This window comes from Gymnodraco acuticeps, unplaced genomic scaffold (assembly GCF_902827175.1).
Source record: "Gymnodraco acuticeps unplaced genomic scaffold, fGymAcu1.1, whole genome shotgun sequence".
Lineage (NCBI taxonomy): Eukaryota > Metazoa > Chordata > Actinopteri > Perciformes > Bathydraconidae > Gymnodraco > Gymnodraco acuticeps.
In genome coordinates, this window is record NW_022992344.1 from 2,694,983 (window position 1) to 2,719,503 (window position 24,521).

Consider the following 24,521-nt stretch of genomic DNA (forward strand, 5'->3'; position numbering starts at 1 on the left):
ATCTGGCTCAGCTATATTGCGAATCTTGGCATTGTTTTGTTATCGGCTGAGAAATTTCACATTGGTGCATTTCTGGTTGGTAAAGATTTGGTTATTGAACAAACTCTGCTAGCTAGCTTGTCAACTGTCACAGGTATGCAGGGCTGTGCTGGAAAAGACTCATTGTTCCAGTAAACTGAAGACACTCATTCATTATTTCTGACCTCTGACTGACACTTTTAGTCAGTAGATGCTTTCTGTCTGCTGTCTTTCTTTCGCCCTTTCAGTTTGTTACTTTTTGTTATTCTCTTTTTTTATATCCATCCAGCCCTTGGTTTGGATCTGTAGCGGTTTCTTTTGTGAACCTTCGTACTGCCTAACTGCGGTATGTCTTTTTCACAGTGTTTCACTCCCTCTATCTCTGCACATTAATAATACAGGGAGGACTGTTTGTGCGGTCTAATTCAATTGTACCTCTGTCTTTGTTGCAGTGAATGGTATCTGGGAGGGCGGTAGGACAGCTCTTTTACAAAGCAGGCCTTATCTCAAATTGCTCAGTGTTTGAGAACACAGACGATAGTCGAGAATGAGAATAGAACAGCATGCCAATGCTAAATGGGTGTAAATAAAAATGTTTCAACTCAAACACAACTTTTAAGTGCTATTGTTACCGTGTCAGAGCAATAAATAACCATTTTCTTTTGTACATTTGTATTGCATTATGTTTTAAGGTGTTTTTAATATGTTTGTGTTTTTGTATAACTACAGTATGTAACCGAAGTATATTTTATAGTCCATTTACAAAAGTTCAGCAAGGTACTTTTAGACAAAAGGTGCAAAATTGGATACTGGCTGCTCAGTTAATAGAGTACATAAACAGGTTATGTCATTACACAGCTTATTTTCAAGGACTTTCCCTTTCTGTCTATCTCTCTCAGGATGTCACGAGTATCAGTCCACCTGTGTGAGGTCTGATTAGTCCACTTATTTATTTTGTCCAAAACTGATCCTGTGTTAATTGGTAAGTGCTATGTTATTCCTGTCCTTTTCTGACAGCGTGACACAATAAGATCACAGCTATCCAACTAATTAAAGTCCCCTCACATCCCATGTCCTCTATGAACCTTTAATTGGCTTGAAAGGCTACAGGTAGGGAGAGATGAGGAGAGTGGCTGATAGAGAGAGACAGCTTGCAAACCTAGTAGTAACCTATCGAATAAATTGCCACAATTGACTAAGAAAAATCGTATCTTTAATGTGGGTAAAAATATCGTACTTGTTTTTCTTCTTGCATATGTGTTTTCTCTTCATAGCACAATCTTGAAACTTGTCAGATATTGGCCTGAGGACAATTTGACCGGTTGAATACCATTCAAATATTGTGGGGGTTCCGATGTAGCCAAGACTCTATTTGCGATGGGCCTGTACTTTTTTTATTTGCGGATTAGCAAAAGAAGAACTGAGTTAAAAGGCAAAGTCCATGACCAGAGTTTTTCACAAGATGCCATTTCACACTCAGTTAATGGTTTATCTTTAGCCAATCGTTACCCAATTGTTGTCGGACAGAGCCAATGTTGCTTGGTCTGAGATTACATTTTGATCTGCACGTAACCAAAACCCGCTCAAACATGATTGGTTAATGGGCTGCTGCCTAGCTCACTTGGTTGAGCAGCAGCCCATTAACATTCCCCTCTACAATCTACCTTTCTAATGATGACTAAACTGCAGACACATATCTTAAAGAACAGGATTGGTCTGTTCCCAATGAATGTGGTGTACTAGCCTAGGTGTGAAAGTGTGTGTGTTCGTGTAATGAAGTCCGCCATTGCGAGATTGAAATGGAGGATTAAGCCATGATTATGTTTGACCTTCAGAATGTTTCCATTGAAAGGTCAGACATCAGGTCTTTACTCCCCTGAGATAACTTCCCAGGTTAAGATTTACTTCTCCATTTGCTGGACTATCTCCGCTGTCTTCTTTCATGTTTGAGTTCAGATGCAACTTCCTTCATATCAACGACGGCCGTCACACGCTTCATCTTTTTTTTATTCTATACAAATGTGCTTTACAATTTGTTGGAAACCTGACTTATGTCAATGGTTAAAGCCCTCTTTCCATTAGCATTTGTACATGAATGATTGTCATTAAACACAAACTCTATTGTTGTGTGTTCATTATTGAAAACCCTTCTCTTCTGTTTTTTTACTCCATTTCCTTCCAGATGAGGGCTACTACCAAAGTGGAAGGTTTCAGTTTGAAATAGATGTCCCAGAAGCCTATAACATGGTGGTAAGCGTTCCAATTATCTCTCATCATTTTGGAAAGTAATAGTCTGTGCTGTATTTTATGCATATATGCATTTGGCAGCAGCCTCCTGTGTTTGAATAGAAACGTCCAGATTTGCTTTGCATGAAACATTCTCCAGCGCAGTAGTGGTGCCCTAAAAATCTAAATGTAATGTGAAATGTAAGCAAATGGCATTAATATCACATTTCCTTTCAATATAATTCATAAATGATATCAAAGTAGTGGCATTTTCTTATCTCTTAGTGGAAGGACTTCAAATAACCGCATCATATTTTCCACCTGACCTTCATGACTTGCGTGTTTTTTTCTGTTCTTCTATTCATTCGTGCCTTTATCTCACCGTGCCAGTGTGTGCCTGTGTGTGTGGGGGTATCTTTTGTTTGTGTCCGTATGTAACCCTGAACATGTATGTGTGCCTTGTATCTCAGTCTTTTGTCTGAGCCCTTTATCACACACAGTTTCTCTCTGTTCATCCATCTGTGGCAGTTTTATGACACCTGCCACGGACTGATAAATAATAAACGTTCATTCATGAAAGGTTAATCGATTCATAATGTTGGCCCCAGTGGCTTCAAGTAGAGAATTACACAACTGACTGACTTTGGGTAAGAGAATATGACTCAGATGGTTTCAGAAGCACTCTTTATCAGTATATGACCTGTAATAAAGTCACTTTTAAAGCTGTGTGAGGGTTTAAATGGCCCAACAAGCACAACAAATCAGTCATCTGCCTGGTTTGAAGTCTTAGCTCACATTACAAATATCCATTCCTTGACTTTTCTAAACAGTGTGTCATTGATTTTCCTTCAGACTTACAGGCTTTAAGTTAGGTCTGTCATGTAATTGGGTTTCTATCCATCAAGTTAACATACGTTTTTTGAGTTTAGCCGTTACACAGCGCGGGAAGTGCCCAGAACTGATGGAATACAATAATAGCAATGACTAATAATGACTCGGAGATAATCTTAATTTAGAATGGATCAACTGAACAATTAATATGGGCTGTAAATACTATCTGGATTTATTTGAGATTTGGAAAAGGGTGCCAAAGTGAATTGACTTTATTGAAATATGTGCACAGTATAAGAGATGTTGCAGTCTGTTTGTTATTAGGATTTAGTGCAAATACATTATGACCTAGTTTGTACTGCAGCACGGTTTCATTCAATTACAGGTTGAGGGTGTATTTCAACCAAAGGAAACCACAAGATCGCAATAAAATGCATTTGCATGTTGAGAAAAATCAAAACAACCTTTTTTCCCTTGCCTTTTCCCGAGGTCTGTCACTATTATTAACATCCTATGTACTTTTCATTATCCCTGACAGAGCTTCCCTGTAGTTAAAGGAATTGAACATTTTCAGATTACATGATTAATAATTATACTCATTTCACATGGGCACCTTTCACTGTTAAAACATAGTTAGAGAAATCTCAGCAGTCCAAAGAATGCATACATATATTTTCTGATTTGAAAATAGTCCACATGTTCATGTTATTCTAAATGTACAGACATTTTGATAACAGGTAAGATGGCTTTATATCATCAAACTTTGAAACTGAGTTAATATAGAAACCTTGTGTGAATTCTAGGCAGGGCCGTTTCTTCCTATATGCGGACTATGCAGGGGCATAGGGCCACTAGGGGGCCCCCAAGCTGAAAGTATTTTTTTTGTATTCATCCGAAAAACAAAAAAAGTTTAATTCATACACACAAAGATGAACAATCCCCCACAATAGTAGAAGCGGGAGGGCTGAAGCATAGCTTGTGGAAAGTAGCCCTCCCGTGCATCATCCTAATACAGCGGCATTATTGCGTCAAAAAAGTATAGAAATGAAGGAGTACAAAAAAATTAAGAAAACAAGAGAAAAAATTAAATAAAACTTAGGGCAGGAAAAAAATAAATGCATATATATATATATATACGAAAACTAGATATAGGGTCATTTTCTGCATATTTCAATAGCAGTTTCAACTATCTTTTTTTGGAAATTAAAATACTATGTATAAATATATACATAGGTACATGCACTTGGCAAATGAATAATAATAATAATATATGCATCATTGCATATAAACATTGTGAACACTTATTTTCAAGTGACCTTTTTTACATTCATATGTTCACGCTGTGGTTTGGAACTGCTTTTGAATGTTATTAGGCATTTTGTTATGGAAAATGTTGTGCATAATCAGTACTGTTTTAAGCTGTACTATCTCAACACATTTTAATAGATTGAGTTTTTTTAAATATGGGAGTTGTGTGTTCATATTTACCAACACCACAGACTTTTTTTTGGGATGTTATTATTTTTTGTAGATTTGTTGAGTACGTGTTTCCCCATATTTCGGAGCAGTATTAAAGGTAAGGGAGAAATAGACTGTTATAAAGAGTATATTTTCTTCAAGAATGTTCTTAGTATGATACAAAATACCTATTGTTTTTGACAGTTTAGTCTGTACATAATTTATATAGTGCTTCCAATTGAGTTTTTCTTCAACAAGCAGTCCTAAACATGTACATGCACCAACTTTTTCTATCTCTGTATTGCAAATCCGTATAATGCAGTCATTTCTACTCTCAGACTTTGTATTGAATAACATGTAATTTGTTTTGGCCACATCAAGGGATAATGTATTAACTGCAAACCAGTTACATAGTATTTTTAATTCTGCATTCACAATTTTAACAAGATCGCCAAGATTATGATGGGAGCAGATAATTCAAAGTTCAGGTTCAGCCTCAATATATTTGGGGAGAATTAAAATGAGCCGTCTTTATTTGCAGACAGCCAATCCCCCTCCTGTGAGTGTTCGGTGAAGCATTATGCTTACAAATCCAATGTAGGATATAAACACGACTAAACTGCAATGATAGCAAAACTGTGGCTTGGGTTTTTGGGGTAATAAAGTCCAAATCAGCCTATGTATCTGTATGATTATTATTATTTTTTGTTTTGTTACTTCCCATTGTAAAGCGTCCTTGGGTTTCGTGAAAGGCGCTATATAAATTGAAATTATTATTATTAAATCATCGTTGGGCTGACAGCTGAGAAAATGCTGCATCTCTTGCATTTATTGACATAGAGGAGCCTTATTGTTTACCTTTTTAATATCATTTTTTGTAATTTTCAATTGCTTGGTTTTCGTGAAATTAGCCTGTTTTCCTATTAAAGTGTAACAGATTGATGCATCTCCACAGATCATCTTAAAGGTCCCATGTCATGCTTTTCCGGTTATTACCCGTCCCCTTGTGTGTTATGAAGGTTTTTATGCATGTAAACGGTCTGCAGAGTCAAAACCCTCAAAGTATACCCTGTAGCGAATAAAACTCTAACACAGAAAATATCTCCCCAAAACGCCTCGTTGGAGATACGTCACTGTCCATTGATTCTTCCGGGTAACTCATGATGTCATGCGTTACCCGGAACCAAATGGACCAATCCGTGGAGCCGTTACGTTACGTCCGCGGAGCCGTTACGTTAAGCCCCCGCTGATTGGTCCAAATTGACCAATCCACGGACTTCCTCACACACACACTCAGTGCATGCAGCTCTGCTGATCTCTCCTCCCTGGCTGCAGGCTGATAACAGACAGTTGGGATCGCGGCGAAATTCTCTCTGCAGACCCATTCTCACAGCGTTTATCAACCTTTTTCTTACTCAATATCAAGCCACACTTATTGTTTTTACTTCGGCTGTAACTTTGTGTGTGCTCAGGGTGAGTTTGGCTGTGTTTCGCTGTGTATCGCTAAACAAGGAAACCACACCTCCACGGAGCTCAGCTCGATTCACAACGTCCCAACCAATCAGAGCACACTGTGCTCACAGGGAGAGTGGGGGCTGGAGCTATTGGAGCTACAACGAGCCGTTAAAGGCAGAGAGTGAAATTCAGTGAATACACGTAGTTTACAGAGATGCTGTATAAGAAACCAAAGTGATTTTGGAAAATTGCACAATATAAATCTATTCTAGTAGACCTCAACAATGGAATTATGATCAGTGGAAATGGCCATGACATGGGACCTTTTAAAGGCTTCGGAATCCCCCCCATTGTAGTCAAAACTAGGGCCCCCAAACAGCATCTTGCATAGGGCCCCCAAAAAGCTAGAAACGGCCCTGATTCTAGGGGTGTAACGGTATCCGTATTCGTCCCGTACCGTCACGGTTCGTACGTCACGGTTCGGACGTCACGGTTCTGCACATGCAGTCACACGGCGAATACGCCTTTTTTTTACGACTGGGAAAACAGTCTGTCACTCAGGGCAGTATTACACTATATATAATCCAGGGGGCGGAATTGCGCCTAAAAGCCAGCCGCCCGTAAATAACAAATGAAGAACAAGAACAAAACACAACAAAACGAACACAATACATGAAGAAGAGAAGTTAATAGCTACGGCGAGTTCACACAACATACAGGAGCTAGAACCCACCTGCTTCTTTTAAATCAGGTGTGTGGGAACATTTCGGGTTCCCTGTGGACTACAACAATGATGGACGAGGACGGTGTGTCGGCGTTATTCGACAGCGGTGCGGTATGCTAGTGGTAACACGTCAAACATGCTTAATCACATCCGAGTCAGTCTCAGTCCCCAGCGAGAGGGTTTTCTCGACGGCAGGTGACATAGTTACCGCCAACAGATCTGCCCTCACTGCTGACAACGTAGACAAACTCATCTTTTTGAAGAACAACTTGAAAATAGAGTAAAGCTTGAGTACCTATTTAGGCATAATGGCCTCACACACTCACAAGTTAATTACACATGTTAGACATTGCTCCTAAAGGTACAGATTTTATTTTGTTTTATATTTATCATTGTATTTATTTTATATTTTGACATCAGGAGATGTTATACAGTTCTGTATTGCCTTTTATTGATTGTGATTGAAACACTTTCTTATTATTTATTTAAATATTTTCAAGACATTCGTTTTAGTTGTACAGCTTATTGAACCTTTTTTGTTTGACATCAGCCATTATAAATAATATGGCCATCTGAGTGTGTGTGTGTTACTGTTTGTGGTTTGTTTTTAACTGTGTAATACAGTTAATGATTCCAAATGTTAGAGTTCCTTATTTTCATACCAAAACTTGCACTACTGTTAAAAAAAATGCCTTTGGGACTTTTTTTTGCTTTTCCTTGTTGTACCGAACCCGTACCGAACCGTGACCCCCAAACCGAGGTATGAACCGAACCGTGACTTCTTCGAACCGTTACACCCCTAGTGAATTCTTTTTTGTAACCTGCAAACTTACAAACAACAGAAAAAGCCCCAAAACATAGTTGGATATGGAACATTTATTGCTGATAGGCATAAAAGCCTTCATGTTGACCAACAAAAAATAGTAATCTACCTGGGAGCGCTGTTGTATTTGGCTTAACATAATTATCAACAAAAGGAGAAATTGATATTTTGTCTTGTTACATATTCTTTGCCATTTGTCTATCTGAGGGTGCCTCGCAGGTCGATACTAAACATGGGTTTGATGTTTTTAAATTGCATAAGCACATCATTGAAATGATCAATGAATTGTTTTGTAGAGCATTTGACTAATTATCCACGGAGAAATGGTAACTTTGGTTATCACGATATTACGTATGTTGGATGAATGTGAATCTTTTTGCTATTCTAAAAAGCACAATTTTTATCTTTTTATGTCGGAGTAGCTTACAAAAGGCAGAACATCTAGGTGTTAATTCTAAAACTGGTAAAATACTAAAAGCAAAATGCCCATGTACATATACTTACACGTCTATATACACTACTTACTAGCAGCAAAAGCATTTGTTTTAGCTCCATTTTCTCATTTCTGTAAATACTTGTATTGTACAAAGATTATCTGACCCCCATAACAATTGTGTTTCTTCACGTTATTTCCAGCCTCCTAAAGTGAGATGTCTGACCAGAATATGGCATCCTAACATCACAGAGAACGGAGAGATCTGTTTGAGGTAATGCCTTGCTTCTATTATTCTATGCTACATTCGTCCTGCTAGGAAGTTGATGGAAAAAGCAAATAAAAGATAGTATTCCCTTCGCTAGATATCCATTTCCCCCTGCAGTCCCTGAAATTGGATGGACAAACCCTTAGAGACATTCAATAACATTCTCGCAAATGTTACCATTTTCTTTGTGATTTTATAAACGGTATCTTGGAGTTTTCTTGGGAAACACATTTGGCGATGCAACAACATTTCCTTGGTAATACTCACAAATGTTAAATGTCTGTGTTTCTCTTTATTTTATTTCAGCTTATTGCGGGAGCACTCTATCGACGGCACAGGCTGGGCCCCCACTAGAACATTAAAGGTACATCATTTGCATTTCATTCAAAAAGAAAATGTAACTTTCTTTCAGAAGAATCTTTAAGCTTAAGGTTTTTTTTAATAGGGACATTTTTTATCTAGAACATGGAACGTTAATGTAGCATGAATTCATCTGTCTTTTTTAAGTTTTGGCTGAGGGAATGACGGGACTCGAGCACCTTTTAGACAGAGGGTGAAAAGAGGTGCTGCAGCACAGGCAGTATGAGAAACTAAAGCACTTTTGGATCATTAAAGCGGCACAAATTACAAATATGAACCTGAAAATGACCATAATAGGGCCCCTTAAATGTAAACATTAAAGGGGCCAAAATCAAAACCAATAGTCCCATTTGCTGGTAAAATACAAAGGAAACACAATGGAATCACAAGATTCTTAATAAACCTGTGTCCCTAGAGGCTTTAGTTACACAAACGTGATCTCAAATCTGTGGTCTTGTAAAAGTGTTTAAAATGTGTCAAAATCAAGAAGAAGTCATGGAGCTATTGAACAGAGTTGTATTGTTAACAACCGTCTACATTCAGTGGGTCATTATACAAACACTTTAGAACTGATTGCAACAGCCCTCAAAATGTGGCTTTTTTATTATCAAGGCCTGACACAATGGGGGTGTGAGAAATATTGCTAAGGGCTGTTGAAAGGACTATGGAATATCTTCAGGACACAACAATAACATTTTGCGGAGCTGTGCAAGGTACATTTCCCAATGGAAGGTTTTTCAGCTGCATAATAAAGAGTGCCTCGACTTATTTTACCCTTCCAAAAATTGAGCACTTTCTGCAAGAAACATTTGCCGAAGTTCAAAGAAAGTACGCAACTGCTATCCCTATTCAAGATTTGATTATAATTATGTTTGATTAAAACTACAGCTTGGAACTGAAAGTAGTGGTACGATGAAGCTCTGTCTCACATGTTTAATTCTGACTTCAACATTCTGGTCCAATCGGCACCTATCTGTGCTTCTCAACAGGGGCGCAAAGCTAGATCAACATTCCTCTCGATCACTGCACTCGGATGCAGTTGTAATAATGAACATATGTAAATGCATGCATAATGTGTGAAGTTAGGGTTAGTGGAGGGACAGGGATTTTTTTCAGAGCTCCCTTGTCTCCAGTACTAGATTTAAAAAGTCTAGAGGGTCATACAGTAAATCCTCTTGGTGCCTTTGAGTTTCCTGCCAAGACTGTAGTTCTTGTCAGGATTTGTCTTATCCCCTAGGGTTGTCCTCTTAAGGTTCTATCCCTCTCCTTTCGCCTTGTTTTTGCTGTCTGCACACATTAACGTACTTGAAGGGTCTTCTCTATATTCAGAAAATCTATTTTCTCTTCTATTTCCTGTGCGTAATGATGTACATTGTTTACATAACGAGAGAATGCAATTCCTGAAGAAATCGCTAGTGGGAATGCTTTATGCTGAAATATAATGTGTAAGAAGAAAGTGAATAATCAGGAATATTTGGATAACTGAATGGTTTCCATATGAATGAATATTATGTTAAAAAGTAGCATGAAACTCCAAATGTATAAATAATGTTAAAGATTTAAGGCTTTGAATGTAGTATGTTATTCGTAGGAAAAGTTGAAAATGCAAAAAGAACTGGTGAAATAGTAACATTTGGCAAATTTTATTTTCAAAAACCAGAACATGGGGGAAAAAATTATATAAAACGTTTCAAATCAATTACTAACAAATTATATTCAGTAAAAACACGAGTGAAAAGGTGAAAATCTGTCAAACAATACATGAAAAAAAGGTGAATGGGTGAACATAATTAAAGTCATTTGTGAAGTGATAAAACAACTATATACAGAAACTATTGATACAAATGTTGTAATAAATATTAAAAAATCACTCAAGTGAATAAGTTAAAAACAAACAATATATAGAAACATTTCACATCAATTGCTAAAGAAAATAACAATCTGAAGAACAACAAATCTAAAATACAGAAACTATTCATATCAATTAAATAAATCAAACAAGTGAAGAGAAAAAAAACAGCAACGTTTCATATTAATTAAATAATAGCAGTCAAACCAGAAAAAGACACAAGCAAGCATAAAACAAACAGTTTTACTATGTATTTCATGCATGTCACATATGTATATTTTAACAGCTAATACAGGTCCCAAAGATTCATTTTGCATATTTAGAAAGTATGCAAAAACACAAAAGTGGCAACAGATAACCCACAAGTACCACTACAGTACACCACAAGCACTGCAGCACAAGAGTTACATGTTTAATTAAAGTCTGAAGTTAGCATTAATAACTGGCTGTTAGCATCCTTTGGTAACTAAACAGGAGTAGTCATACTGCAGTTAGCTGCTATAAACAACATGACAAGCTTGGCACTTTTCCCATTAGCGCAGTGTGCTAACGTTAGCATGTTAGGGCTAAGACTGGATAAGCTGCTAAGCTGTATCCTTTAATGTGTAAATTAATATCAGTTATCACGCCAGTAAACAGTCTATGAACAAACTGAAACGGTGTGTTATACTTTTAAAAAGTGTTCATTTGACACTTTAAAGTTCAACTGTTTAGGGAGAGATGAACTTATCTAGCAGCTAGCAGCGTTAGCCAAATACCGCAATGCTAACGGGCTAAGGCTGCTAGCAGCTAGCAGCCTTAGCCCGTTAGAAGCTGTATTCTTTCACACAGTGATGTCACGAGCTACCCACAATGCAACGTGCGCCATATATATACAAATATATATAAATACGCCATTTTCCTGGAGGTGCAAATATCCTGGAGGTGCAAATATAAATAGCTAGCTAACGTTACCAGGCAGAGCGCACTAGGTTTTTTTTCTGAATTAACAACCGAAGAAATAGCTGCATGTCTTCGGATTACATCTCTGGACTTGAGGGGTGTGCTCTAGGTCGTTACCAGCGTAAACTAGAGCTGTGTGGGTTGTCGTATTGCCCTTACAGACTGCCTGCAGATGTATGGGAAAACGACCCTCGAAAGTGGCCTTCTTCGATTTTGGCTGCATCTACGTCTAATTTCTGGAAACACCAGGTGAATACCCCACTTGTCACAATAATGTTATCATGCCATTGCATATATATGGTATTTTAGAGTTGACTAGATATTGATTAAGGCAATAGACTATGATATTCTGCTTACACCTCGTGTGAAATGGCAGATACCGGAAGTACGGTGTCGCCCTCGGCCCAATACCCGTATGTGTGTGTGAAAGAATCCTTTAATGTGTGAATTAATATCAGTTGTCACGCCAGTAAACAGTCTATGAACAAACTCTAACGGTGTGTTATACTTTTAAAAAGAGTTAATTTGACACTTTCAAGTTCAGGTGTTTATGGATACATGAACTTACCTAGCAGGAGTCAGAGCAGAATAAGTCTCCCGGGCTTGGTGTGACGCATCTGCTATTATTGATGCGTTCAAGGACACTCAGAAATGCTAAAGTTACAGATGAAGAGCGCTGGAAAAGAGACTAAATTAGAGTATTTTTTGTATTTATTTTATATATTTGTTTAATAATATAATTTGTTTAACTCCACAGTGTACACATGTGAGTGGTCAGGATCCATTATCAAAAACACCGTCATGCATAAAGACTGACATGCAGAAACAGCCTTGAACCATGTCAGTTGGAGTGATGACATCATCGTGTTCCATGACACCTGTTAGAGATCAAAGGTTTCCATTGTTCTGAATGAGAGATAAACCTCTTACATGTGAACGTTTTGTGGAAGAACTGTAACAGATATCTGTGAAATTTCAAAACGTGAAGCATGTCAAGGAAGCTGAGTATCTGAAGTGTAATTTTTGTGTAGTTTCGGGTTAATAATGTGGCCTTTTTGGCAGTTTAACTAAAGGTGTGCGGCTGCTACCGTGAGGAAATATCTGCCTGAAATTACAATGGGCTTTAATGGAGGAATGTTGAACGTTTTTGTCACTTCATGCCCTCAAGAGGCATTTTGTTGAATTGTTTTGCTTAATTATTTGTCATTTTTCAAGCTACGAGATGTTTTCCTACGTTTGTCTTGAAAAATTATGTCTCAGGAATGTAGGGTTTGGGAATTATGGCAGTTTAAAAAAAAATATGAAGGCAAATTTCAAGATTTCCTACCCTCTAGCTGTGACATCACGCACTCTAGTTAATGTTAAAATCTGAAGAAAACCTCTAAAACAAGGTCTGAACAATGTTTAATATTTCTAAAAGTAAGAAACAGATTTAAAAGTTGTTTTACACGAATAATGTCAGAAAGATGTGTAACATTTTAAAGTTGGAATGAGGTTTCTGAGTGAAAGTATGAATGAACAGTTAGCAGTTGAAGTCGCATGAAGATTTGTTGAAGTCTGAAGATTTCCTCCATTGACTTCAATGTTAAAAATGTGATGTATTATGGGATGTATCTCTGGAATTATGAAAGTTATGAATGAGAAAAGTAATAGCCATCGATTCCCGACCGAGCTGAACGTTTTGATGTTTGAACGGAGTTTCTGCGATGTTCAATGCGGGAGGAGAAGCGCGGCAAAATACCGGCGGAATAATAATAAACCTTTCGTCCGTAGCATAACAGATGGTTGGAATGCTGTTAACAGCATTCCCACTAAATTAACATTCTCCAGCTAGATCAAGTTTGTTTCAGAGCGATGTCCTCCTGACCCTGACACATTATTTTACTCTTCGCATGATTAAATCCCACAATACACCAAAAGGAAATGGGACATTTGCCATGAAAGTGTGGCTCGTAAAAAACAATTGTTTTGTCAAATCTGTTTATTTTTATAAAAAGTCATTTCAGTGGTGCAACTGAAACCTTAGTGTCACATTAACACATTTTCCCCCAATATTTTATATCTACAGTACATTTTGAACCAACTAAGCCATCACACTATGTGTTGATGTCATGTTTGGCATAGAACTTGATCGAACTTTGACACAAGAAGTCGGGCCATTGACCAATAGCAAGTGACAGAGCTTATTGTCAAAGAAATGGGAAGGATGCTATTGTAGCTTACTAGCTAGCTATGGTGCTATATTCAGTTAGGATTAAGATGTGTTATGGAAAGAGCAATGGATTGCACGACATTACCAAGACAGGAGTTTGTTTCGAATAAACGTAATGGCCCGTCAGTGACCAAACTAGGCTAGCAAACTGAGCATTACCAGATTCGGGAAGCTCAAGTATATTCTTCAATAGCATTTTATTGATTTAATTTGTGTGCACTGTAAAAAACAATATACCATCCAAAGTTCTCTAGGGTTCTTCTATTTACTTCCCCAGATAACTATTATGAATACAGCTGAAATGGTTCCTGGAGTTTGCTGGTAGACGATATAAAATAGTGGAATTCGTTGCCATAATAGCAACACATTATACAGTTAGGATAAACCTTCTGTTGACTAGAAAACCCCACATCTAGGTATTGATTTCCACTTTGAAGAAACTTTCCGAAGACCTTTCCACTATATTCTGCCAAAACCAATAGTAAAAACTCTCTCCATAGAAACATTGCTTTCCATTAATTGTATCCCCCTGTACAGTATGTATAAATAAATGAAATGAGAGAATCAATCTTTTTGTTTCCTGGAATGTATACACCATATATGTAGCCAATGTGTTGGTGGGTTGTGATGAGAATATAGTGTCTGTAACCAAGCTGTTATTATACTCAGTTTTTGTGGGATTTGGAATGGGAGCAGGCAGATGTGTCGTGCATTGACTTGCACTCGCACTACTCTGTATTTCATTTTCTTACCCAGATTTCTATCATGGGTGATTATATTATGCGCGTTCATGGTCTTGAATATATCTATTCTTTCCTTTCAACATATATCTGCCCTTTTCTAGCCTCTTCTCTGATCAACAAACATAGCTTATCCAGAACTGTGGCAACACAAATAATTTAAAATATAAAATGTTCTCTTGTCGCAAATAGTTAATAGCATTTCATTGAGAATTCACAATACTCGTAAATACACACAAATAGGTCTATTTATAACATACTTCAGTCTCAGTTTTGTATTCTTCTCCACCGCGGCCTTGAGTAAATGAAGTTGCTGCAAGGAAAGAAGCTTTTCATAGAGAATACGTGCTAATCTTTGTGTTTGTTTGGTTTAGACCAGACCTGAATTTCGACAGTCATATCAAGACAACTCGAAGTCAGCCTACTATCACTTTAAGAACATATCTGGGATTAAAGGATTTATGTCACAGCGGGACTTGGAAAAACTTGGAACCACCATGCATTTATTTCAGTAGACTATACTAGACACAGCTGCTGGAGGCCTCACTGACACTGAGAAAGTGGATCACATGAATCCAGTTTGGAGATCTTTACACTGGCTTCATGTCTTTCAAAGACTCTCGGGTGTTCTGCGACAGGTCTGCTTTTTTTGCCCCCAGAGTCAGAACAAAACATGGAGAAGCAGCATTCGATCATTATGCTGCATATATCTGGAACAAAATACAAGAAAACTGCAGGTCCACTGCAACTCACTTCTTTTAAATCCAGACTGAAGACTTTTCTCTTTTGCTGCTGCCATGAAATCATTTGTAAAACGTTTCCCTCTACTACATTGATGTGGCTGATTTTTTCATGTCCACCATTCAATCCCTGGCCTCTGTGGCTGTGTTTGTTTTGATTTCCTGGTCTAAGTTTAAATGCAGTCCTTTGTTGTTTACTTAGACTCAGATGTGATGTGGTCATATGCGTGCGAGCGGAATCGGGTTCATGTGCGTCAGAGAGTGCAAAACAATCCGCGAGAAAAAGTAAGTGCTAAAGCTGTGAGTCAGAAAGGATTGTGTTCGTTTTTGAGTGGGTGATGATGCCCCTCTTCACTGGTCACCACTCTTCTCCACTTCAGCCACACACACACACACACACACACACACACACACACACACACACACACACACACACACACACACACACACACACACACACACACACACGCACACGCACACGCACACCAACACGAACAGTGCCACATGAAATACCTTCGCAAAGGCTAAATTCCCAAAGTTCTCTCCAGAGGGAGTTTCTCTTCCACACATCCCCCCTCCTGCCTGAAACGCCTTCATTGGACTCCTTTGTTTACTTCCGTAAGAAAAAGACCTCACTATGTAACACTCGCTTATAATAATGTAAACGTAAATTACATGCCAGTGTTTTATGTTTTTATTTTAAATCGTATAATGTCGGACTTTTTTTCCCGTCTGTGAGGAAAATAAATGGGGCTTAGAGCCTCAAAATACTGAAATCTGTATTTTTGAAAATCTTTTTTTCCTTATTTACTCAACAATAACACACAATTATCCTTGTTTTTATTTATTCGTTTAATTCTATAATCTTGGGCTTTTTAGCATGCTTTTTAGCCGTAAATAAAGTCACCGGAAACAGACGTAGGCCTATAAGGGACATTTTGAGGATACACACAAACCCACTGAACAGATTACCCAAGATCCTCAGCTTGAAGCTAGTTGATTGGATATTTAGCCGCAATGCATGTTGGGATATGATGTTAATGCGATATGATATCCGCAAAAAATAAATAATAATAATAATACTTTATTCCGAGTGTTCTTGCTTTTCTCTTTGAAAGTCATCACATAACGACATTGTAATACACAGTTCGGCTGCATTACATATTACACATCTGCTGTAGTTCTTTATTTATAGAGCCCTGATGAGAAGACTTCTGGACAAACAGGAGAACTGCCGCCAAAACTAAATATGTGACGTGGATCATAAATATATCAACAATTAAACAACACCTTGCATTTATTTTCACAAAATACGTCTCCTTGCAGTATCAATACTAATTCGGCTGACTTTTATATTTGATCCAATTGGTAGATAGGTTACATTTACACCATAAAGGTGCACAGCTGATAGAAAGGGCTTGTAGTTTTTAAAGATATTACTGATTGTCTTTGAATATAAGAATGTAAATACTGAGTTGAGAGAATAGTCAGGGAATTTGGGTGATGGGAGACACATCTATGGAATCACAATTTCAATAGCTTACCATTAAATGACGGATATGGCTTTCTGTCTGTGATGTTTTACAAATCAGATATTAATGTGTAGAAGTAAAGCATGAGAAATAGTATAGCAATATCCTGTAAAATTATGTAAAAACATGAATAAAACTACACATCATCAGATGTTATACATACATAAGTGTCCTACACTAATAATACAAAGTTATTATTAGTATGCTGTGTGTACCTTGTGTGCACCGCCTAGTGGTTAAAGCACGTTATTGAATTATTTTTGTTGAATATTGTTATTTGATGAAAACAATATTATGAGTACATACTTTCATAGGGGGAAAGTAGAAGGTCAATGATTGAAGTATAGAATATAAAAAAATCAAGAAGATACTGTAAGTGATCTCTACAATAAAACAGTTTAGTGCACGATGTACAAAGATATTAATATGAGGATGTGCAAAACAGACAAACTAATTAACCTTTATTAACACATTAAAGAATACATTAGTTTAAGGTCTTCTTTCAAATAAGAAAAAAGCTTTGGGGGTATCTATCTACAGATAAATATTAAGCCTGACAAAGTACTTAACGTCTAATGTATTGCTTTCCTGCAATGTTAACTATGTTGAAGCACTTATTTTAACTGATATTATACACATTAATTATACTCTTATGTATGTAGATAGTATAAGAAATGTGCAGAATATGACAGTTTAATGGTGGAGGTACACACATATTGATAGATGTCTTGTAATGCACTGTTGAGGAACCTGTGACCCAAGTTTTTCATTCATTGCATAACTACACCGTAGTTGTGTATGTCAATAAACCTTAGAAAATCTTGAAATCTTGAAAGGGATGTGCAAAATAGCAATTATATACAGTTTTTAATGAACTATTAGTAGAGAATAACGAGTAATTAATATACTTTATAGTGATCTGCAGATAAATGTTTAGTCTTCTCAAGCACCAACTATCAAATATCTCTCCTGATTGTTGGCACTTGACAATCACCTTCCCTGAATTTTACTCAGGTGTAACTAAACTCTGCTTTAAGGGTTGTTTATATTTCACATCATTAATAAGAATCTGCAGAGTTACTAAAGTAAATGTAGTGGAGTAAAAATACCAGGTTAACCTCTGAATTGTAGTGGAGTAGAATTACAAAGTAACAATGAGCTGTCGTGTGGGTATATATTAATGCTGCCCATTATGGATACAAGCGATTTTCACCCATGTAGTAATTACATGTTTTAAATGTGTACACACCAATGTGTTTCCTATCGCCTAAACCTCCAGGGCTGTACACAGTTTAATACTGTCAACTTCTAATTTTTGGAAAAACGAAAACGTCTTTTAAAACTACAATTCCCAGTATAGACGTGCCATAGACAACATGTTGCGAAACACAATAGCCAGCATGTGTAGTTCTGGGGGGGGCGTTCGAGTCCAGTTTTGAATAGTCTGCCGTGGTTTCGTTCCATTTCAAAGAGCTTGACGCTCGGCGTAACCTTGGCGCACTGCCACTCCAACATCCAATCCCAGAGTTTGAAGATTAATCACGGGGTTTGTCAATGGGACTGTAGTCCCAAACGATAGCTGGGGATTATGGGTAGTGTAGTGTCTTCGGCCATCCTAAACTGAAAGATTTTTCGGATATCATATCGCATTAACAACACCACATCTGGCGTCACAGAGACCTTCTGTTACTGTCCTTTCTTCTTAGAGGAAGTACAGAAACACGTAACTGGATTTGTTTTAATGTTTGAGGTGCAATAAACGACACAGCAGCTTTTTGGCATGTTAAAAACTATTATTTTCTGCCTCGCTCATGAGAGTAACAGCTGGCGAAATTACAGCCTCGCCTACTGATTTAAAATGTGTGCTCTACAATGATATTTATAAATGGCTATTATCATTATTATAAGCAAGACAATAAATGGCAAAGATATGTAGAAAATAAACGTATTTAAGTTACGTTCATAAGAAACGTAACGTGGGAAAAAATACGTTTCTTGCTAAACGTAATTGAGAATGCAGTTTAGTTCTGTGGGAACGTAATTTTTAGGAGACAGGGTTGCCTCTGTCATTGCCAACAAAGGGTATTGAAAAAAAAGGGTATCAAAGTATTGAGATGAACTTTTGTTATTGACCAAATAAATAAATTCTTTAAAAATTAGACAATGTGATTTTCTGGATTTTTTTTTATCTCATTTTGTCTCTCATAGTTGAGGTATACCTAGGATGGAAATTACAGGCCTCTCATCTTTTTAAGTGGGAGAACTTGCACAATTGGTGGCTGACTAAATACTTTTTTGCCCCACTGTACATGGCCTGTAGCCTGATATATATTACATGCTTTAAGACAGGGGTGGGGAACCTCCGGCCCCCGGGCCGTATACAGCCCACGAGACAATTTGGTACGGCCCTCGAGGTAATTTATAAACACACGCAAAAAATAAAAAAATTAGAGAAATCTAGACTGCAAAAAAATTAAAAAAGCGAGTGCTTGTTTTTCCTGGCCACGGTCAGGGTCCTTGAACACAACACGAGCATAACGTGTCATCACGTGGTATATGTCTCGTCTGAAAGGGGTGCAGTTCTGACGGAGAGCACAAGAACGCGGCTCCGGCACTTCAGAAATTGCAGTACCCATAAGGAGCCGTACACATGCCGCAGTTTTTGTGTGGCTGTGTCTTTAGTTGAAAGCCCAGTGGCGATCTGTTCATCTGTCATACTGATCATACCGTCAATAACTTTGTTGTTATTAGCATCTGGTTAGCTAGCTATGCTAACGAATATAAGAAGCTTTTTCTACAACCAGTGAGGCACATCTTTATATGATCATTATAGTTATAAAAAAACAAGAGAATAAAGTAAACAGGTATAAAATACTATATGACAGTAAATAACAGTTGTTATTGATGATTTGTAAAATATCCATAAAGAAAAATTAATCTGATATCTGATATCTGGATTAAGAGGTTGCTTTTTCTTTGCACAGCATGAAAGAAAGGCAAAATGAATCTGATATTTTAGTATTTTTAAGCAGAGGTCAATAACTTGTATACGGCCCTCGGAGGATATTGTAAAAATGTAAATGGCCCTTGAGAGGAAAAAGGTTCCCCACCCCTGCTTTAAGAGCTGTATGTGTGTGTTACGGAGTGTCTGTTGTAATTGCATGTGCCGCCAGCAGAGGGAGATGCTGGACTAACACTCAACATCATTGCCGTGTGTGTGTGTGTGTGTGTGTGTGTGTGTGCGTGTGTGTGTGTGTGTGTGTGTGTGTGTGTGTGTGTGTGTGTGTGGTGTGTGTGTGTGTGTGTGTGTGTGTGTGTGTGTGTGTGTGTGTGTGTGTGTGTGTGTGTGTGTGGTGTGTGTGTGTGTGTGTGTGTGTGTGTGTGTGTGTGTGTGTGTGTGTGTGTGTGTGTGTGTGTGTGTGTGTGTGTGTGTGTGTGTGTGTGTGTGTGTGTGTGTGTGTGTGTGGTGTGTGTGTGTGTGTGTGTGTGTGTGTGTGTGTACAGATGATGTGGAAGGCAGAGTAGCTTATCTGACATCTAAATGTTGGAAAATGGTACCTTCTAGCCTGTGAGCTCCCCGTTTGAGTGACTGACTATTCCTTCGCAATGTAGCATCGCATTGGTTATGGGCTGAACTTGTCCTGGAATGGAAATGTTCCGGCCATTTTCCTAGGAGGCCTTTGCGAAAATGTGCAGAAAATGCATGGAAACTGCATATTTTTCAAAATGGCCGACTTTCTGAGGGCCAGGCCAAATGGAAGGCAATTTGAAAGATGTCCGCAATCATAAGAGCAATGTGTATACAATGTGTTGTGCATATTGGAACAACCATATGCGAGTAGTTTGGAGTAATTTGGACATGTAAATTCACTGTTAGCTTACGACCGCCCCGATTGAGCTAGCAACCATTGGCTTCTCAATTAAGCATGATATTGGATAGGGGCTGAACTTGTCCTGGATTGGAATTTTTCCGATCATTCCCCTAGGAGGAGTACGCAAAAATGTCCTTAAAATGCATGAAAAACGCACATTTTAAAAATGGCCGACTTTGTCGGGGGCGGGGCTAATGGAAGTAAATTCAAAATATGTCCGCCATTCCATTAGGATTGTCTGTGCCAAAATTCGTGTGGTTCTGAGAAACTATATGTGACTACCACACAATAGGGGGCGCTAGTGAGCAGTTTTTGTTATGAAATTACGTTTTTCTTTTATATTCGCAAAAATGTCGTGGGCTTTGACGTGTCCCCCAAGTTTTGCGTACGAAGCTCATTTTATGCTATCGCAATGTAAACAAGTGTTATAGGCCACTCCCACATTCTGCATTTGTTCCGAAACTTTAAACGTCAGTTCATAGTCACCCCCAGAGTATGTCTAAAAAAAGATTGTTTAATTTCGTCCATCCGTTCTTGATTTATAAATTGGTGGTGTTTTTGGCACCCCCTATAGTCCAAAATGAAAATGCTTTGCTGTGGCTATTCCCCAACACAGACTGAACGTATGCACCAAAATCTGTGGTGAATGGATACATTGTTGATGAGTTATGAGCATTTATTTCTAAGCCACACCTTTTTGCTAATACGTTTTGATTAATGGCGGCCATATTTATTAACTGAACATACTCATTTCCTGCTGTAATGTGTGTGACCCTCCACCAATGCTGTATACTAAGATTGGTGTTGATAAACAGAAAATGTAAATGTAGGATAATTTTTCACTGTTTTTAACATGATGCTAATTAAAAAAAAACTCAAAGTAGGCGGAGCTTAGGGGTTCAAGAGGACTTTATGTAGAGCAGGTCCACCCGGATAAGTTTGTACAATTTCAGGTCCATCTGACTGACGGTGCGACTATGTACATTTTTCAAACATTTTTCACATATAGGTGGCGCTAGCGAGCATGTTGGACATTTTTAACCCATCGACTCCAGAATGTCGAATTTTTCACCGGCTGTGCCGTCCGTGCATAATTTCGCTGCATGAATGGCGTCGTAAAGCCCTCTAATTCAAGATTTACCAGCAGAGGAATAATAATAGGAATTCTACGAATAACAATAGGTCTTCGCACACTTCGTGCTCAGGCCCTAATAATTCTAAACATTACAATAGGTCTTCGCACACTTCGTGCTCAGGCCCTAATTACACTATTTACAAAATACACATCCTGTAACAGTTGTGAGATATAGCAGCCAGGTATATATTGCATAGCTACTAATGGCATATATATATATATATATATATATATATATATATATTAGGGCTGTCAATAGATTAAAAAAAATTAACTAATTAATCGCACACATTTCTGTAATTAATCGCGATTAATCTATCAATAAATTAATTGCATTTTTCTACTTAAGACTGAAGCTTATAATGAATATTTAGTTATGTAAAATCATCAAATTAATGTAGAATAAACACAGAGAAAGTATATTTAAATTCAAAGACCATTTTAATGGCTTAAGGTGCACATATGCTCAGTACAAATACAAAAAATAATTCAGAAAATTGAACATTGAACATTTTTCACTCCATAGACATCATTTACTTAGTCCTTCTTTACATTCAGCCAGTTACTGAGGCAGACCAGTTTGTTTACGTTATGAGGGGACAAAGAAGCTCGCTTCTTTTGTACAATGTGGCCTGAGAGTGAGAACAACCTCTCACAAGGGACGTTTGGTTGCAGGGGTTGACAGGTACTTGCGTGCAATGGGTGCCAGCCTGGCATGTGCTCCCTCTCTCTTTGACCACCATTGTAGTGGACACCCCTCTATGTCCATTTTTGGCTCTGCTTTGTAGCGATCCAGACAATGCTCTATGGACTCCTCCTCATCATCTGTATCTGAATCAGAAGAACACAGCAAGATGGACATCCTCCTCCTCTTCTTTGGTGACGGCTCCTCTGTTGTCTCAGCTGGTGGTTGTTGTGCATGTGTCTCTCTCATCATCAGGTCGCGTACTGAAGCCCACACCTCACTCCGTTCATCTTTTGTAAGGCACTTAAGGTCTTTAAACCTAGGGTCAAGGGCAGTAGTGATCTTCAGCCATTTGAGGTTGGTGCTATCCTTCCGTTGAGCTAGGTCTGTGGTAAAGGCCTTCTTGAACCTCAGAACATAAACTGGATCATCGTCTGAGGGCTCCATAACTCTGAACAAGTGGCGTAAGGCTGGCAAGACCACTGAACAGGAGACATACTGCTCTCCCCCCAGCAGTTCAGTCACATATCTGCAATGAAAAGCACAAGGTGTTAAACATTTAAGTAAATCTTTATTAACAACACAGAGAACCAGTGCACGCACACACACACAGGTGTGAGTGAGTGAGTGAGAGTGAGTGAGAGAGAGAGAGAAGCATACACACACACACACACACAGGTGAAAGAGAGAGGGAGAGAGAGAAAACAACATACACACAAGATGGAGAGAGAGGGAGGGAGAGAAAACGGTACACATATACTGTACACAGGAGATAGGGAGAAAGAGAGGGAGGAGAAACAAGAAATAAATAACTTACCTGCAAGGTTCAAGTAGTTCCTCCAGCTTTTGCAGTTTGGCAAGCTCTGGGTCAGTCACCATGGCAACCTTGCTCTTTTGCTGCGCCAGGGTAGTGGTCAGTGGAGATTTGTTTCTCTGCATCCTCTTTACCATCTCCAGCGTAGAATTCCATCTTGTTGCAACGTCCTGAGCAAGTGATTCTTGCTTAAGTCCGTGTGCAACTTGCTCTTCGTTTAATTCCTGAGCGTTAGATGGACTATGTTTAAAGTGCCCGACAATCTTGCGACATTTGGCCAGAACACTTTCAAATCCACTGTCTTTAAGTGAGACTGTGACCGTTCTTTGCATGCAGACTGTGGGCCATGCAAGGCAGGTGTTCAAATGGAAGTAGCCTTGCGGCAGCTACCATGTTACGAGCGCTGTCAGTGCCGAGTGTGGTCAACTTTTCCTTGATTTCCCATTCGTTTGCAACATCCAGAAAATGGTTAGCACATGCCTCTGCATAATGTCGCTCCTCGGTTTTACTCACAGTAAGTGCAAACGACTGCAGAGTCCAGTCTTGATCAATGAAATGCGCTGTGACGCCTAAATAATTATCGTTGTTGACAGACGTCCAGTGGTCACCTGTGACAGCGATGTGCTTTGCTTGCTCAAGCATGTTTGTCCGCTGTGCCCTCTCATCCTCATACAACGTGTGTATTCTTGACATAATGGTTCCTCTCGAGGGTAAATTATAAGAGGTATCTCCCGATGCAACACAAATTACTTCTCTCAGTCCATCATCCTCTACTGTGCTAACTGGGCGGCAGTTTTTAACTATCCAAGTAACCAAGGAATTGGTTAACTTTTCACTTACAGGTTTCGTTATTCGCCCATGAGTGCCACACTCCTGTAGTGTAGACTGGCGAGGTCCCGTGGAGGTAATTTCAGCAGGGTGTTTTGCTTTGAGGTGATACGCTAAAGACGTGCTACTTCTCTGGTAATTAAATTCGGCTTTGCAAACTCTGCAAATTGCCTTGGTTTTGTCCAACGAGCCGTCGGGCAACTTTTTAAAATGAAACTTTCCCCCTAAAAGTCCGCCCTTATCCATCTTTCCGCCATAGACTCTCCTTTAGTTAGGATAGATGTTTGCCCGCGCAAGTGACCAAAGGTTATGGGTCAGCCGCGACCGGAAGTAGTCAGCCGCAACCGGAAGTAAACAAAACCACGTTAATTGCGTTACATTTTTTTAATGCATTAAATGTTTAAAATTAATCGCCAAAATTAACGCGCTAACTTTGATAGCACTAATATATATATATATGTGTATGTGTATATATATGTATGTGTATATATGTGTATGTGTATATATATGTATGTGTATATATGTGTGTATATATATATATATTAGGGATGTAACGATACCAAAAACACACGGTAC

General features: G+C 38.4%; 2 protein-coding genes across 2 annotated transcripts in view; one reads left to right on the forward strand and one right to left on the reverse strand.

Moving 5' to 3' along the window:
* The window catches only part of ube2f (ubiquitin-conjugating enzyme E2F (putative)), a 98,521-nt gene that overhangs the window by 20,969 nt on the left and 53,031 nt on the right, over positions 1-24,521 (forward strand). The window contains exons 5-7 of the mRNA XM_034208767.1: positions 2,201-2,268; positions 8,172-8,242; positions 8,543-8,600. Of these exons, the coding sequence (XP_034064658.1) occupies positions 2,201-2,268; positions 8,172-8,242; positions 8,543-8,600 (197 nt within the window). The remainder of the gene's footprint in view (positions 1-2,200; positions 2,269-8,171; positions 8,243-8,542; positions 8,601-24,521) is intronic.
* On the reverse strand, positions 21,873-23,429 carry LOC117541560. The gene is made up of 2 exons (XM_034208765.1): positions 23,121-23,429; positions 21,873-22,832 (listed from the first exon to the last, which is right to left on the reverse strand). Exons 1-2 carry the CDS (start codon positions 23,252-23,254, stop codon positions 22,271-22,273), a joined length of 696 nt encoding a protein of 231 aa, XP_034064656.1. The 5' UTR covers positions 23,255-23,429; the 3' UTR covers positions 21,873-22,270.